The 17,667-nt window shown below is 44.8% G+C and overlaps 1 protein-coding gene across 1 annotated transcript; it reads right to left on the bottom strand.

The window, feature by feature from the left end:
* Positions 1 to 14,419: 14,419 nt before the first annotated feature.
* Positions 14,420 to 17,358, bottom strand: LOC148012551 (uncharacterized). The gene is made up of 2 exons (XM_087669233.1): positions 15,755 to 17,358; positions 14,420 to 15,284 (listed from the first exon to the last, which is right to left on the bottom strand). Exons 1-2 carry the CDS (start codon positions 17,283 to 17,285, stop codon positions 14,671 to 14,673), a joined length of 2,145 nt encoding a protein of 714 aa, XP_087525359.1. The 5' UTR covers positions 17,286 to 17,358; the 3' UTR covers positions 14,420 to 14,670.
* Positions 17,359 to 17,667: the final 309 nt, after the last annotated feature.

Here is a 17,667-nt window from a genome sequence, read left to right as displayed (position 1 = left end):
GAAAGGCTTTGTGCGACAACGAGCTCGGCTAGAAGGTAGTATGGCTGAAGGTTGGTTGGTGTCTGAGGCGCTAGTGCATATTTCACAATGGCTACCAACGGTGGATCCAGAAAATGAAATGCTATGGTTGCTGAAGGACGATGATAGACTGACTGGAGATGTGGTGGTTGGAAATGGGGTAGAAAAAAGAATGGATGCCTCAATGGAAGAGAAGGTGAATCGCTTTTGTATGTTGCACCATGCCTCTATGGAGACGTGGCTTGCCAAGTACCAGATTGCTAGGCAAGATCGAGAGGAAGTGCGAGCTGAATTCCAATGTAGTACGCATCATCGACCGATTCAATATCCCGAAGGCATGGAGGAGATGCCGTGGTTCATGTCAATGCGATGGTTGCATGGAGCTTTGACCGCAGCGTCTCGCGAAGGGACATAGGTCTCAATGGAGGAGTGGAAATTCTCGAGGGGATGTAGTCCAAAGGTGATGAGGGGTTTAGAATCTGTCATATCTAAATTTTATATGTGACATCTAATTTGAGTGTTTCAACGTACAGTACAAAATATATAGTGTAGTGTGGTCGCGCGGACGGCATTTTTGAAAGGTGAGAAGGATCGAAGCTTGCACGCAAGCTATGACGGGAGAGCAAGAGCAAGAAAGAGAGAGACAAGAAATGGGAACTCCAATAGTCACAATGTGTGACAGGGCCTTCCTTTATTTACTAGTCACTAAAATGAATGTAAAGAATAAAGTGACGTGACGGGCGCCCGCCACCTGCAGTATGCAGTGGTGGGTACTGTCAGTGTAGTAATACATGGGGCGGCACGGCGGAGGCGCCTTTACCCCAACAACCTCCCACTTAAAGGCGAATCTGCCCCAGTGAGAGAGAAAAGGAAAGAAAAAAGACAGTACAACTGTACATAGGTACAAGGGATGAGGGAAGGCAACATCTCATCCAACGCCCATCAATCGCTTGAGGAAGACAAAGCGCTCAGTAGTGAGGCTTTTCGTGAGCAGATTTGCAGGATTCTCGTCAGTGGAGATCTTGACAAGGTCAACAGACTTGTCCTCCATGACACCACGTATGAAGTGATACCTCACCTCAATGTGTTTCATCTTCGCATGGAAGACCGGATTCTTAGCCAATTGAATGGCACTCATACAATCCGAATGCAGTGTAGGTATAGCATCAATCCCAAGGTCAGCAACTAGACGGCCTAGCCATATGGCCTCCTTGCAAGCCTCAATGGCTGCAACATACTCGGCCTCAGTAGTAGACAAAGCCGTACACTTCTGAACCCGGGACATCCAAGAGACAGCACCTCCAGCATAGATGAATACATAGCCAGAAGTGAACTTCCTACTATCTGCATGTCCTGCATAATCGGAGTCAGTGTACCCCACGATCCCTGTATCCTGGCTGCCATAGCAAATACACATATCTGTTGTGCCCTTGAGGTACCTCATGATACCTTTCACGGCATCCCAATGTTTCCTGCCAGGTGTAGCCATATAGCATGCCACAACACCAACTGCAAAGGCAATATCTGGACGAGTGGCTATCATGGCATACATCAAACTGCCCACGGCTGAAGCATAAGGAATCTGGGCCATCTCGGCCCTCTGCTCATCTGTCTGCGGACAATCGGCCTGTGATATCTTCACATAAGAAGGCAATGGACAGCCAATAGGCTTTACGTCCTGCATGCAGAAGTGCTCAAGGACTTTATGAATATACTCCCTCTATGACAAGTAGAGGAGTCCCTGATGCTTGTCGCGTCTAATGCGCATACCAAGGATGTGAGAGGCGTGTCCCAAATCCTTCATCTCAAAGCTCTTCTTCAGCTGAGATTTAAGAGCATCTAGCTCATCATGAGCTTTCCCTGCTATCAACATATCATCCACATAGAGTACCAAAATAAGCAATGAACCATCACGGGCTTTCTTCGTGTAAAGACACGGATCCATAGCACTCCTGCTGTAGCCCTGTGACTGCATAAAGGCATCAAACTTATGATACCATTCCCTAGGTGCCTGCTTCAAGCCATAAAGACTTTTCTTCAACTTGCACACTAGGTGCTCCCTACCAGATTCTGTAAAGCCCTTAGGCTGCTCCATATAGATCTCATCATGCAAGTCCCCATGTAAGAAAGCCATCTTGACATCCATCTGATATAGATCTAAGTTAAGCTGAGCAACCAAAGCCAAGACCAAGCGCAGGGTGGTCATCTTAACCACAGGAGAAAAGACTTCGTCAAAGTCTACACCATGCTCCTGCTTAAAACCCTTTGCTACCAGTCTAGCCTTGTATGCCGGCTTGGGGTGTCCATGGGTACTTTTCAGTTTGTACACCCACTTGCATGGCAAAGCCTTCTTGCCCTTAGGCAAGGCAACCAAATCCCTAGTCTCATTCTTATGCAAGGAGTCGATCTCAGACTACATAGCCCTCTCCCAAGAGTGACTGTCACCCCTGCGCATAGCCTCATCATAAGTGAAAGGCTCTCTTGCATCTGTAACCAAAACATAATGCATAGAGGGTTGAAATCTATCAGGTGGACATCTGTCAGTAGCAGATCGTGTCACTGCAGGCTCTACTGTCTGCCTAGTTGCCTGGCCAACACCCTGACCATGAGTATCTGCTCTGCAGCTGTAGGCTGTCCAACTGGCTGTGCAGGAGCTCTAGGCTCATCCTGAAAGATCACTCTGCGGATCTCAACCACCTTCTCAGGCTGCATGTGCATCGTGTCTTCATGGAAGACTACATCATGGCTGTGTACTATTTTTCGCGCCTGCGGATCCCATAGGCGATAGCCCATCTCTCCTGAATCACCATAACCAAGAAAGACATTTAATGCTCTTTGGATCCAACTTACTCCTCTTGTCTTTGGGCACATGGCAGAATGCCTCACATCCAAAGACACGGAGATGCGCATAAGAGGGTGGCTTACCAACCCAAACTTTCTCTGCAACCTGGAAATTTAATCCACTTGAAGGCGATCGGTTTATGACATGCACTGCCGTACTAACTGCCTCAGCCCAAAAGCTCTGTGGTAGGCCTGCATGGCTAAGCATAGAGCGGACACGGTCCTGAATAGTCCTGTTCATGCGCTCAGCCAAACCATTCTGGGGTGGGGTGTAAGGGGCGGTCAACTGACGCTTAATACCCCTGTCATCACAAAACTACTCAAAAGCACATGAGACATATTCTCCCCCATTGTCATTCCTAAGGCATTTCAGCCTATACCCAGTCTGGTTCTCAACAAGAGCAAGCCAACGCTGAAAGACTACCAAGACATCGGACTTTTGCTTTATGGGATAAGCCCACACTTTCCTAGAAAAATCATCAATGAAGGTAACAAAGTACTTCGCGCCACCCATAGACATACACGGCATGGGCCCACAAACATCCGAATGCACCAAAGCTAAGGGCTCACTCATGCATGGCCTACCCGATTTCTTATGCGTAGACCTATTCTGCTTACCATAAAGACAATGATCACACGAGTCAAAACGTGCATAGTCCAAAGGCGAAAGATACTGCAAACCAGATAACATTTTCATTCCCTTCAAAGACATATGCCCCAAATGGGCATGCCAAAGTGATACATGTGGGATAGAGCCCATTGCTAAAACGTGGTGTACAGAAGACCCAAATACAACAAGAGGATAGAGGCTGCCAGCCGTGGCGCCTCTAGCACAAGTGTGCCTCTGGTAATCTTCCAGGCAGAATCCCCAAAACAGACATGAAACCCTGCATCATCCAACTGTCCTGCAGACATAAGACTGCGCGTAAGCGCAGGTACATGACGTACATCCCTGAGCAAAAAGGAACTGCTAGTGGAAAACTGCAACTGAATATCTCCACACCCCACAATATCAAGAGACCTGTCATCTCCAAGTCTGACTGATCCAGATATAGTACGGTAAGAGTGAAACCACTCACAGTAAGGCGTCACATGGAAGGATGCACCTGAATCCAATAACCAACACTGTGCATACATACTAGGTGTCTCAGTCAAGTGTGAGGCATCAGAAGAACTAGCTGCAAGTATGAACTCATCACCACCATCGGAATCCTCGGTCTGCGTGACATTAATTTTCTCAATCTTGACGTTGGACTTCGCAGGTACTATGCTGCGATCAGAGGACTTCTCCTGCACTTTCTCTTTCCCCTTATCCTTGTGCTTCTCATTGCGCAACTCATGACACTGTGGTCTGATATGGCCCTTTTTCCCACAATGATGACAAGTGACATTAGCGTTGCGCCCACGCGACTTACTACGCGACTTTCCACGAGATTTAGACTGACCCTTCTGCGAGTCACGGCCACGGCCATGACCACGATCATTCCTGTCATTCCTGCCTCTAACTGTCAAAGCATGTGAAACACGAGAGGCATCCAAGTTTTTGCGATTAACCTCTTCCTGCAGAAGAGCACTCTCAACATCATTCAGTTTCAGAGTAGCACTAGAGGCACATAGGGCAGTGCGGAATACATCCCATGACTCATTCAGAGTCCCAAGCAAGAAAAGAGGAGTTACTTCCTCTCCAAAGGTGATATCCTGTGAAGTCAGGTTCTTCAGTATAGCATGGAACTGGCTCAAGTGAGCAGACATAGTCACATTATCCTTCATGCGCGCAGATCCATAAGCTGCTTCAACCAGTACATTTGACTCGCCGGACTTTTCTTATCATAAAGATTCTTGATCTTATTCCATAGATCCCATGCACTCTGTGCTTCCTCAAATACATTATAATGTACATGTTCAGTGAGAGACAATACAATCGTGGACTTGCATAGCTCATCAAGTTCAAGCCAGTCGTCATTGTCCATAGTTTCAGGCTGCTCCCTGCTGAACCGAAGTGGCTTAATCTGAGATCTCTGCACCAAGACCTGCCAAATTTGACTCTTCCAATAAGAGTAGTTGGTACCATCCAACTTTGTGATGTTAAATATGGCATTATCAGTCGAAGAGGACGCCATAATGCAGGCTGGAAATGCACAGACAATGTAAAACTGCTGGTTGTTTTATTGCAGAAAATGCCCAAAATCCACTTAAATGAGCTCCAAATGGCGAGAAAAGTGTGCCAAAAGATGTTGCCCACTTAGTACTAGGTGCGGTACACCAAATCAGGATATTTCAGCATAAACAAGTGACCAAGTCAATGCGTCATACGCATCCCAAGAGCATGACATACATGAAGCAACTGATGGAAGCAACCAACGAGCAATACATAATTCCAAAATAAGATCTCTGTCAACTCAATGACATCCGATAGCAACCAAGTAAATGATCAAACTGAGTCGGAAATGCTCAAATACATCCAAGGCAAAGCTCCCAATGTCGGTAAAGCATAGACGAACCAAGCGGTATATATCACGAACCAAAGCATGTAATGTATGAAGCCTAACTGTCAAGCATAGACATGAGGCATAAGCGGTCCAAGAGCATGCCAAGTTGGTCCAAATGCCAGTGAATACCAACCAAGACAGAGCTTATGCATAGCTCAAATACATTCCACAGATTCAAACATGAGCTCAAAGTCGTCCCCAAATGTCAGATACATGATTGCAAATCCCAAAGCATACATCCAGTGTACCAATAGGTAAGTGACAAAGCATCCAAAGTACCTTCAGGCCACTGTTATTACAGCCAAGTTTGACTGTCAAAACTGAGAAATTTCAGCCAATATTTCAGGCCAAAATTATGGCATAATCATGTGCATACATTCCCAAGGCACTAGGCATCATGTAGGCCGCATACGGGCATCAAACAAGGTAACCGGAGTAGAGTATAAGCATCAAATGCCAATGCCAAGTTGATCGCCCTGTTTCCAGCACTGTATAACAGTAAAAATATGAGCAAACAAGGGCTCAATCTAGCTCCAAAAGCCTATCCAAACAATGGCACATCATCCCCAACCATATAGGCATTTACCGAGCACAAAAGGGGCATCATCGGACCATCACCACTGATCTCAGGCATGAGAAGCAGGGGGCTGCCCTGTATTACAGCATGTAGACCTGTGATTTTTAGCCTATTTGAAAATGTGGAGCTCAAAGCTCAAAGGTTAAGTGCCATAGATCAGTACCAAAGGGCATAGAGCAAGGCCAAGGTGGTTATTGAGTGCCCAATGAGCTCCAGGAGGAAGTGGGAGCTGGAGGAAGAGGAATGCCACATGTGTAAAGTGTTGCCACAACAGGGCGTAGCCTGCATGATCTCTGAGCAGGCCTGGACTGCCACGTGTGCTGGGAAAGACAAATGGGGAGGGTAGGTAGGCACTAGTAGTGCTCCAAGAAGCCTTGAGTGGGCTGAAACCACATGGAGCACAAGGGGGAACTGCTGACGGGCTGCCCGGGGAAGCTTCAAATGATGGCTGTCCCTCTTCTTCCACCTGTTTAAAACTGAGAACAGAAGTAAAACCCTTCAAACTCTGATGCAATACCTCAAGGGCAAGGCCTTGAAGAAGCCCAACAATGCCGGGAAGGAGCTCGGGAAGGCGGGGAGTGTCGGAAGCTTGGGAGATCGGCTATGGCTGCCGAGATGGAGACCCAATGTGTGAAGGGAGTCGATGCGAAGGTAGAGAAGCACCGAGTCGAGCTCGAGCAAGAGGAAGCCAAGCTCTGATACTAGTTGAAAGGTGAGAAGGATCGAAGCTTGCACGCGAGCTATGGCGGGAGAGCAAGAGCAAGAAATAGAGAGACAAGAAATGGGAACTCCAACAGTCACAATGTGTGATTGGGCCTTCCTTTATTTACTAGTCACTAAAATGAATGTAAAGAATAAAGTGACGTGACGGGCGCCCGCCACCTGCAGTGTGCAGTGGTGGGTACTATCAGTGTAGTAATACACGAGGCGACACGGCGGAGGCGCCTTTACCCCAACAATTTTCGCGTGGAGAGTATTGACAAAATGCGCTCCATAATGGACTGTGGTATCATGGCAAGGTTTGAGCAAGAGAGCTGGCGACGAGTAACGGATCCAAACACGGTTGTGGATGAGATGGAGTATTTTGGGAACTTGCAAAGTATTGTTACAGTGGATTACCGTAGCTTCTCCATGATACTATTCGATGTGCAATGGTTCAAAGTGGTACTTGGAGGAGCTGGAGCAACAGTTCGACGAGGTCCATTTGGATTTCTCGAAATAGATTTCGAAAAAAAATGGACGGATTTGTGCGACATCTTTGTGTTGCCGGCCCATTGCGAACATGTGCATGGACTCATTTGTTTGCTAATTGTACTACGACATGGTTTATGCCATAATGGTTTGAACTCTTTTATACGTGTTTGTGAACAGATAATCTTCTATCCAAACCCCCGACAACCTCGATGGTGGTATGTTATACCTTCAACTCCCCGAAGTGCGAGAGTATATGATCAAAGCGATGTTCCGAGCATAGATGAAGATAATATGCAAATAGAGGGGTCGATATTGCAAGGGGTGGAGGCCGTCGAAAGCTTGGAGCCAGCATCGGCTAACAATGATGGAAATACAGGAGTCCAAGAATTCTTTGAGAACGAGGTGGACTCATTCTTTTGTGGTGACATGTCTATCGATCTTCCAGTATATGCGGAGTTGTGTCAAGAGATTAACATGGGACCATAGGATATTTCATACTTGGAGCATCCACTTACTCAATTCGTTGACCAATCACTTATAAGGGTACATAAGATATGCATTTTAAGTGAGATTTTTTAAAAAGGATTTATATTACTGTGCTTTGTATGATTTAAATTGATTATTCTAATATCAATTTTTATCTGTGCAGGTGACATTTTCAGGATGAGTCAAGGGATGAGCGATGAGGAGTTACAGGATATCTTCACACACATGTCTCCAGATCAGATCGCGAGATTCAGAGATATAGCAGACCAGGAGTTGTCTCGATCTTCGTCAGGGCACTCTGCTAGATCTACTTCAGTGCGATCGGATGCTTCGGCTTCGAGTAGACGAGCTCAATGCTCCAGACTTGGGCCAGAGGGAGGGAGTGCTTTGGGGTCAGGGGGATGCTGCAGAGATACAGAGACAGTGAGCCCGCGGTCAACACGGGATACAGGTGTGACTTCTCGCTCTCGTGGCCCTTCCAGGGAGCGTGGCTCAGGCTCAGGTGGATGCTGTGGAGGCACGGACGCGGTGTCTCCGTCCCATCGTTCAGCTGGAGTTGCGTCACCTTAGGGATTTGTCACACGTGTGGGGACGTCTACTCTAGTTACTCTGGCTTTTGCTCAGCCGTCAGAGCAGGTGGCACCCCTATGGATGCCACTCCAAGAGATATTCCGATCGGTACACCGGATGCACAGGGGTCTCCTGGATATGCCCAGGAGCATGGACGCAGATGGGAGAGGACCCATCTTAGGCAGACTTCAGGGGAGAGGACCCATCTTAGGCAGACTCCAGGAGCATGGACGCAGATGGGAGAGGACCCATCTTAGGCAGACTCCAGGGGGATATGGATATCTAGTCGATGGTAGGTCAGGAGCCATCATCATGAATGATGAGGGGAGAAGGGTGATGGCTCGAATGAGAGAGATGTGCCAACAAGTCTTTTGGCACAACGTCTTGGATCATTGGAAGAACATATCGGAGGGGAGAAAGGACTACATAGTAGCATCCTTGCACGAGGAGTTTCCGGTTCCAGCCTTAGTAGATAGATTCTGTACGGGCTGGATGATGGATTGCATGCGTGCATATATGTCACACAGACGATCCGACGCATGCAAGGCCATCAAGAGTGGGGCTGCAAAGCCCGAGTGGTTAGATGTGGACGACTGGCGCCGACTGAGGGAGGAGGCTACAGATTCTCCAGGATGTTGGAGTCAGCAGCACGAGGCGGCGAGGGCACGACTCGAGGCCGGAGTGGTGGCCACAGGACATATTTGGAGGACTTTGTAAGTTTTTCTTTTGTTTTGCTTGTTTATTTTTTTGCAATATTCTTTGTATTGACAATCATGTTTCTAACAGTTAGCATTTTGTTTTCTTTGCAGCACTCCATTACAAATCGCGATCCTACTGGCCTTGAGACTCGATATGCAGAGAGGCATGGTCTCACTTCATTGATCGACCGATTGTATAGATGCGGTGGCCCTGTAAGTCACTCATCTTTCTTGTAGCCAATAGCTCAAGAAGAGTTGTTGGCTGTCCCACCTCTCTATCCTATAAGATATGAGGCTATCCACTATCCCATGGCACTTTCACCTTAGCATTTGTTGGTTGTCAAAGCCCTACATCATGTGGAACATGTTGTACATTATGCTCATGTTGGTTGCCCATCCTCATGAAACACCACTCTACAGATCTCAACTTTTTTAATGGGATGTTTATGCATTTTATTCTCATTGAAAATGACATCATGGCTACGTACTAGTTTCTTTGCTTCATGATTCCATATGTGATAGCCCACTTCATCCCACTCCATAGCCAAGAAAGATACAGTTCTTGGACTTATGATCAAGCTTACTTCTCTTGTCTTTAGGTATATGCATAAATGCCTCACAACCAAAGACATGCAAGCAATCATAACTAGGTCTCTTATTAGACCATAAGTCCACTAGTATTTATCATCAAATGGCTTGCTAGTAGATATGTTGATCAAATGCACTGCTATCTTTATAGCTTCAACCCGAAATTCATTAGTAAGACTAGCATTAGAGAGCATATTATGGACCCTTTTCTAGATTGCCATGGTTGTCTTCTTAGCAACGACATCATTTTGTGCAAGATTCTCAAGAGCTATTAACTCTATCTTAATATCATGGCTTTCACAAAAGTCCTCAAAAGGCATGAGATATATACTCACCACTATTATCAATCCTTAAGCAATTAAGCGTTTTGCCTAATTGATTCTCTACAAATGCCAAGTACTTTTGTAATGCATCTAGCACATTGCTCTTCATATGAAGAGAGCAAGCCCAAACCCTCCTAATGGTGGCATCATCTATGTGAATGATGCCAAGTACTTTTGTAATGCATCTAGCACATCGTTCTTCTTATGCCAAGTACTTTTCTAATGCATCTAGCACATCACTCTTCTTATGAAGAGAGCAAGCAAAAACCCTCCTAGTGGTATCATCTATGAGAATGACAAAACACAAAGCTCCTTCTAAAATGAAACCATGGGCATTGGCCCATATAGATCATTATAAACCAAATCAAGAAATTTTGATCTTCCACTACCATTACCTCTCTTACACAACATTTTAGTTTTCTTTCCAAAGAGACAATGCTCACAAAAACCAAGAGAAAAAATATTTAGAGATGGAAGATAATGCAAACGACACAAAACTTTTATTTCTTATGTGCCCTAAATGTGATACCATAAAGAAATAAATAGTTATCTAGTAACACCTATAATATGATCTTGAACTCTAGAAACATGCATTTAATGATACAAATCACGAGATTTAGGACCTTTGGCCACAACAAAAGATCCATTGCAAATCTTTCACACATGATTACCAAAGATCATAGTGACATTACAATCATCAAGTAGTCTTGTACTAATCTTACTTTTACTCAAGTGTAGAACATGTTGTACATTTTGTAAGACAAAAGAAGAACCATTTGACAAACAATTGTATATCCCCAATGCTAACAATACTACATACATAGTTATTTCTAAGACAAACAATTGTATATCCCCAATGCTAACAATACTACATACATAGTTATTTCTAAGACAAACACATCCTCTCTTTCTAGTTCATAGATAGTAAACCACTCTCTATACGAAGTAACATGGCATGGTGCTCTAGAATCCAATAGCTAGTTTTGAGGCATGCTATTTATCCATGGCAACCAAGAATGCATTACCCAGAGAGGATATATATAGAACATTATCGTAACCCACTACTGCCTACATTTATCTCCTCTATCTTTGCCTTGCTTTTCTCTTCCTTTTTTTTAGCATCCTCATTTTTCTTTTTTAATAATTTTCTTGTTCTTCCACTTGTAGTAGCTCTTTTTTATGTGTCCTCTCTTATTATAAATGAAGAATTCTACATTCTTTTTACTACATGACTTACTCCTTTCATGGGAGTTACTCTTGGCATTTAACCTTCCTCTCACCATAAATGCAATGGGATCTTTGACCTTGCGTTTTTCTTTCTATTCATCTCCTTAGTGAGCAAACTGCTCTCAAGATTAGAATCACTAAATCATGAAATGCAATATTCTAAGATGTCAATTGGATGAAAATAGTCTTGAACTCAATGAGGTAAATAGACATCAAAATTCACTCTTGCATGTGGAGATTGATGAGTTTTCTTAGCCAATAATCCAACGAGGCTATATTTTCTTTGTCATATAAGTTACAAGAATTTTCCATACACCATATGCACTTGCTGTGTCTTTCACATTAAAATGTACAAACTTTGAGAGTGTCAACATAATAGTGGAGCATGCCAATTCATCCAATTTCTCCCATACATTTGGACCTATGTCATCACACTTAATCCCATTATATTTTATTGGCTTTAGCTACTTCTTCTAGGCCAATACATGATAGATTTTCTATTTTTAATATAAAAAGTTTGTACAATCAACATTTTCAACCTCTCTTATTTGTCTAACCCTTCACTCCTAAAGATTCATGATATGATCAAGAATGCTTGGAAAATGGGCTAGATCATTATCAAAGAGCAAATGTCATCCATGAAGTTTTAGATATTTTTTCTCATGCTTTTTTGTTTATAATTTAAGTAGAAACTTATAGCAATATCATTATAGAAAGGAATGAGTTCAAAAGGATGAGTCAATGGTTAGGGTCTAGATTTTAAATGTATTTTGCTGTTTCACCTAGGTTAGGAATGCAATTCAAATTTGGAATGATAGGATTGGTTAAGGTAGAAGTGTACCCATAATAGGAAAGCTAATTAAAGATGGTTTAGGAGATGTGCTTAATCCCAGATGTTGGAAAAGTTATAGTAAAGAAACTAAAGAGGGACCAATAATTAATGTGGCTTAGTCTTTTTGTGAATAGTTTATAGATCCACCTACGATACTTGTTAAAGGCACAACGTCCTATCTTATGGGGAATAATAACAAGGGCTAATTGGCAAAGTTTGGAAAACACAAGTATCTAGACTTAGGGCCTAGGGAAAACTATGTCAAACCACTTAAAGTGGCACCTTACCCAAATAGAGTAGTGATATGAGTCTCATGCCATAGAACATCATGAAAAAATCACATTGTTAAAGTAATAACATGTTAAAACAAAGAAATTACTTGCAAGCCCATGTAGAGTGATGGCTTAAGTAATGGAAAAATGCCAAGTTGGTGGGCAAATTAAAGAGAGAAGTAAAAGATAGTGTATAGCACCTAGTGCTTGCACTCCATAAGAAAAAAGAGATGGGACCACTAAAGAGTAGATGGATAGAAAAAGGCTCTTAAGTATAAGAACCCAATGTTTCTATTGAGATGGACCTGGTGCTTGTATGGATGTGATGGTATTGAAGATAGGGACCTTGCAATGGTAGCAAGGGAATAGTTATGACAAAAAGATATGAGGATTTCTTGGATCACACCATGCACCTACATAGATGTGCTACTTTCTCAAGTAGGGATCATGGACTAAATATATCATGTTAAGATATTGTGGTTCAAGGCTAGTCTAAAAAGTGGATTATTGTTTGATAGAAATGCTTACACATGCATATGCCTGATTATGGAAGTGACTTGAAAAACTATCATGATCTCTATATGATGATGCTATTGCAAGGTATATACTCTCCCTTGCATGTTGCTATGTATAGTTTTCCATCAAGCTAACTATTCTCATCTAGAGTATAGACCACTATCTAAACAAGAGGTCAAGCATGCAAGGAAGATTCTTTCTTATGGTAGTATGGAAACTACTAGGGCTTTGGTCAAATAGGCAAAAGAGTAGTCCTTTGAAAGGGAAGAAATCCTCAGCATGCATGGTGTATTGTGATGGGCATAGGGAGACCTTGACTAGAAGTGAGGGGTCAAGGGTCTACTTGATGTGGACTAGGATCGATGTATTGAATGATGCATACCAAGAGGAAGGAGAAAATTGGGATGAAATTCAAATATCCTTACAATCTTGATTCGAAACAAGTTAAATTATTCTAGTAAAAATAAGTTTCTTTAGAAAAGATTTCTTGCATTGTTGTAGTATTGTTCCTAAAGGCATTCAACAAACCCTATTTCATGGCTAACTAGCGAAGCAACTTTTATATCTCATAGTATGATAAGGTCTAATTAAATAATTAAGCATTTTGGGTACATTCTGTGGAAAGGGGGTGGAGATTCATCAGAATGATATTGACATCCTAAAAATAGAGTTGAACAATGACTTCCGAGGGTCAATGTCTTAGAACACGTTTAAGCACTATTTTAGGTTGTGGAGTTGAGATTATACCTTATGGTTAGAGGGCTCAAGCTCAACCCCCCTTCATCTCTCATTGTCTTTGAATTAAGTGCAATGATTACTCCCCCTTTGTTGGGTTTGGTTACAAATCAGCCTTTCTTGGTTGGGCCCCAAAATAGTGATAGAGATTAAGAGATCATAGGTCACTAAGGGTAATCCCAGTGGGTTGAGAGTGAACATTTTGTTGTGAGATAGACTTGAAAGTTGCCTGATGGCCACCTAATTAGTTAAGTCCATCTATCCTAAGGATTTGAATGGTGCTTCTCAAGAAGAGCATTCAAGAAACCACCAAATTTCCTATCCCCTAGCTTAGCTAGGCCTATTAACTAGGGGCGGGTATGTCACACTAACCTAGAGATGCTTGCAATCAAGGAGCTCATTGGCTACCACTATCCATGTTGTAAGCTCTATTCCATGTCTCATCCATATCCATCCTTGCCTTATCTTTGCCATGGAAGTCCATGGTCTCTTTCTAACCCCTGACAATATACCATTGTATGTGTCCTATTCTATATGCTCTCACCATCGCTTTTGCAAGAGGTCTAATTTATGCTATTGTCATGGTTCTATGGCTTGAGATAAAGTGATATAAGTGTCCCCCTTTGGACCAAAATGTGATGTGACAAGTTATCTCTTCGAGCATGTTTAAGATAATGAGACTTTCATTTTCTCATATTTAATTGCTTAACAAGTACACCAGAATATGCATCCTTGCCTCACATTTTGAGGCAACATGCCACATCATGGAAGATTTCTAAGAGAAGCTTGTGCATGCTTAGGCCACTATGCTACAATGATGAGAACTTAAAACGACACCAAATATGCTCAAGAATCTCACTTGTGTATTTGCTAACACTTTTGAATGCTATACTTCTATTTTACACAATTACACCATTTGCAAACCTTTACTTGAGAGTAAACTAAGATTTATGCAATATAAAACATAAGTCTCTTGGTGAGCAACCCTTTCAAATTTAGAAGTGTAAATTTGGATCTTAATGTTCAACTTCAATTAATGATTACTTTTGGAGGATAGAAGGGACAAGGCCCAAGGGCTGTTATCTATATAGAAATCCCTACTTCATCTTTTGAAGCAAATTGCTTCTTCCAAAAATGTGATTTATTACATGTTGTCATGTTTTTGAGCAGTTTAGGGTTAGTCTTGGTTGGTACAAGGCCCAATAAAAATTGTCGATTAATAGCCAAGAGGGATCTATAAGAAGGGAAGTTCTTATTTTCCACTCGAAGGTGAAAGAATACTCCGCTGCATTCACGTGAAACTTTCAAAGGTTGAATCTGCTGCTTAAGCTTTCAACCCAAGAGGAGGACTGGAACACTATGTTATGAATGCGAGCCTCGTCCTCCACAAGTTGAAGACGGCGCCTCTTGCTGCGGAGCTCCTCTTTCTTCTTCTCGACCTCCCTCATAGCCTGCTGCAAGGCTACTTCCATGGACAGAAGGGACTGTTCCTCGTCCTCGAAGCTATTAATCATGCAGTTATTGCTGCTCCAGTTGTTGTGGTCGGTCACGCTAGTCGAGAGTCCTGTGGCCGTCCCGGCTGCATGGTGACTGCAAGCGCTTGTGGCCTCTGCTAGGAACCTCTGCAGCACGGCATCTAAGCTTGACTGCTGATTACTGGCCGCGCCCGCCGGTGCACCTGCTTGCACAAGCGCGGACGTGTTATCAATATTAAGAGGCCGACCATTAACCACTACGTCCGGCATGGCGGCATTGTGTTGCAGCTGTTGGCCGATTTGATGATCGATTTCTACCGGGCTGCCACTGTGTCTTCTTAACGAGTGTAGCTGAGTAGCTGTATTACTGCTGCCATTGCGGAATGGCTCTGCAGCTCCTGCGGACACCCTCGAGCTTACATATGGCCGGAAAGGACTGCTCACTGCAATTCGCAAGCTTCATTAATTAATGAGGAAAGTTTAAGTTCAATGTAGTTCATGGCACATCACCATTTTAATTCACAAGAAGTTTTAGACCATTTTCCTCTTGCTTTTCCCTAATGTTCAACATCATGAGCTTCTGCTTGGGAGCACCACATTGGGAGCTAGGTGGGGTTGGGGGCAGGGATTGACGTCCTCCATAGTGTTCAACGTGATGAGCTCTTGCTCACGAGGCACCACTTACCTAGCTAAGTGCGACTGGGGGCATGGCTCGGCCGGTAACTCACTGCCCCAGACACACTTAGCTAGGTATGCGATCCCTCCCTCCTGAGTAGAAGCTCAAGACGCTATTGTGATTGATAATATGGAAATCATAGTAAGATTTGTTTAAAACTTCTTGTGATTCCTGTAATTCGTTCTGAATGTGAAACCGTCAACTAAAACTTCTTGTTCGAATGATATGTTCTCTTACACTGGCTCCCAGGGTGAGGAGCAGAGAGCGGCCTCTGTGTCAGTCCCGAGGGAGATGGCTGTGAGAATGCCTCGTGTTCCATGCTGCCATCTGATGTGCATAGAATCCCCGAGATTGGACTTGTCGATTCCGATCTAGAAATCAGAGTATGAGGAGAGAAACGGCCGCTATTTCGACTAGCATCCATCTGCAACTTGCTACTTATTCCAGCACCACCATTGACGAAGAAGCTGGAGGGAGAGACCGGTCCTGTTCCATCCATAACACTGACAATGGTCGAAGGATGATGATGATGATGGTGCTGCTGCTGTTGGGAATGCAGGATGAATGTCGGGAGGGCTTCTGCAGAATGCACAGATCTAGCGCAGAGGTTTTCATGAGGACCAATATTGGTGGAGGTGGTTATCAATGCACATGGAGACTCATCTGCTGATGATCCGTAGATGGACTCTCGAGGGAGGAGATGCGCCTCTTGCTTGTAGTCGTTGCTGGAGATGTAACGCAAGCTACCATCGGTCTGCGGAGAGTTCTGATCAGAGGAATCGAAGTCTAGGGTGGGAGGCGCGGCGTTTTTTATAGGGGGAAAATGATCTGGTTGTTGAGAGATGGCGCCGTTAGCTGTATCGTGATCCTCAGTTTCCTCTTCGCTACTGGCGGAGGTGGTGGCAGAGGCACGGAAGAACTTGTCGACTTCCTCAGCGGCGCTAGTCAGATGATCCTCGGGGGGCGACTTGATTTTTGGCAAGTGCGACGCACTCGAGTGGTGGGTAAGATGGTGCAGGTGGTTGATATTATTGTCGCCGTTGATATTAATGTTGCCAGGCGTACTGTGAGGCTGGAGAGAGTTATGCTGCTGGGACTGCTGCTGCTGCTGGTGATGATGATGCTGATGATGATTGATGTTATGAGGATGAGGATGAGGCTGATGGTGGTGGTGATGGTGAGAGGAATTGTTAGCGCTGGAATTATTGGGCTGGGTGGAGGATCGTTTGCGAGAGATGCTGCGGATGGGCTTGGAATAGCAAGGCTGGCACGAGAGAGTGGCAGCGTTGGCGGGTGAGCCGTCGGAGGCGGTGGGGGTGAAGCAGATACAGAAGAGGCGGTTGTCGTATTTGGAGGAGAGGAGGGAGATGGCGAGCTTGAAGGAGGCCTTGCCGGCGACGAGGCGAGTGGGGCGGTCGTGGGAGGGGTACTCGACGCCGTTGAAGGTGGTGAGGAGGGGGGGCTCCGCCAGGAACAGGCTGCTATTGTTACTGGTATCGGTGGCCGCGTCCTGCTGGACGATGGGGCTGCGGTCATGGGCATACGCCACCGTCGCCACCACGGACAGATCCTCGTTGCCCACCAGGTTGTCGTCCTCGTCCAGCAAGTGCACGTTGATCACGAACTTGCGCCGGCACGACGCCTTCCCCCCCAGCACCGTCAGCACCTCCTGCTCTCCATCCGCCGGATGATCCCCCGCATTGACGCACGACGACGTGGTCCTCGGCGCCTCCGACCCTACCGTCGCCACCAGACGATACAACGTCATCTCCTTTACGTGGACGTTGCCGATGATCTAGCTGCTCCCTACTTGCTCTTGACAGTTATTAATAAAACCTCTGCACCACCACCGCCCCCCTACGTAATACATTCCCTTCTCTTTTTTGCTCCCCCCCTTATTGACCATAACTACCCGCCCGCATCATCTTCTTGGCAGTTTTTCGACTTCCTAAGGGCCAGGCGTGGCGTGCTCGGCGGCCCGGCCAAGCTGCCGGGCAATCGACGGTAAGGCCCGGATTAATGCAAGTATAAACGGCTTCGTTTGTGTGAATGTTATAACTTTGGTTAGGGGTGGGCCGCACATACGGAATGTGGAACCCCGCTCCCCCACCACCAAAGCTTCGATAATCAAAAGCTCAACCAACCCCCTG

The sequence above is a fragment of the Lygodium microphyllum genome, chromosome 27 (assembly GCF_053477565.2).
Source record: "Lygodium microphyllum isolate KBCC chromosome 27, Lygodium_microphyllum_v1.1.10, whole genome shotgun sequence".
NCBI classification, from domain to species: Eukaryota; Viridiplantae; Streptophyta; class Polypodiopsida; order Schizaeales; family Lygodiaceae; genus Lygodium; species Lygodium microphyllum.
This window is presented reverse-complemented; position numbering and strand designations above follow the sequence as displayed.

Coding starts and splice junctions, on each gene's coding strand:
- LOC148012551 (XM_087669233.1), bottom strand. CDS start 17,285: ATGACGTTGTATCGTCTGGTGGCGACGGTAGGGTCGGAGGCGCCGAGG. Junction 15,285..15,754: donor TCCTCACCCTGGGAGCCAGT/GTAAGAGAACAT, acceptor TGCGAATTGCAG/TGAGCAGTCCTTTCCGGCCA.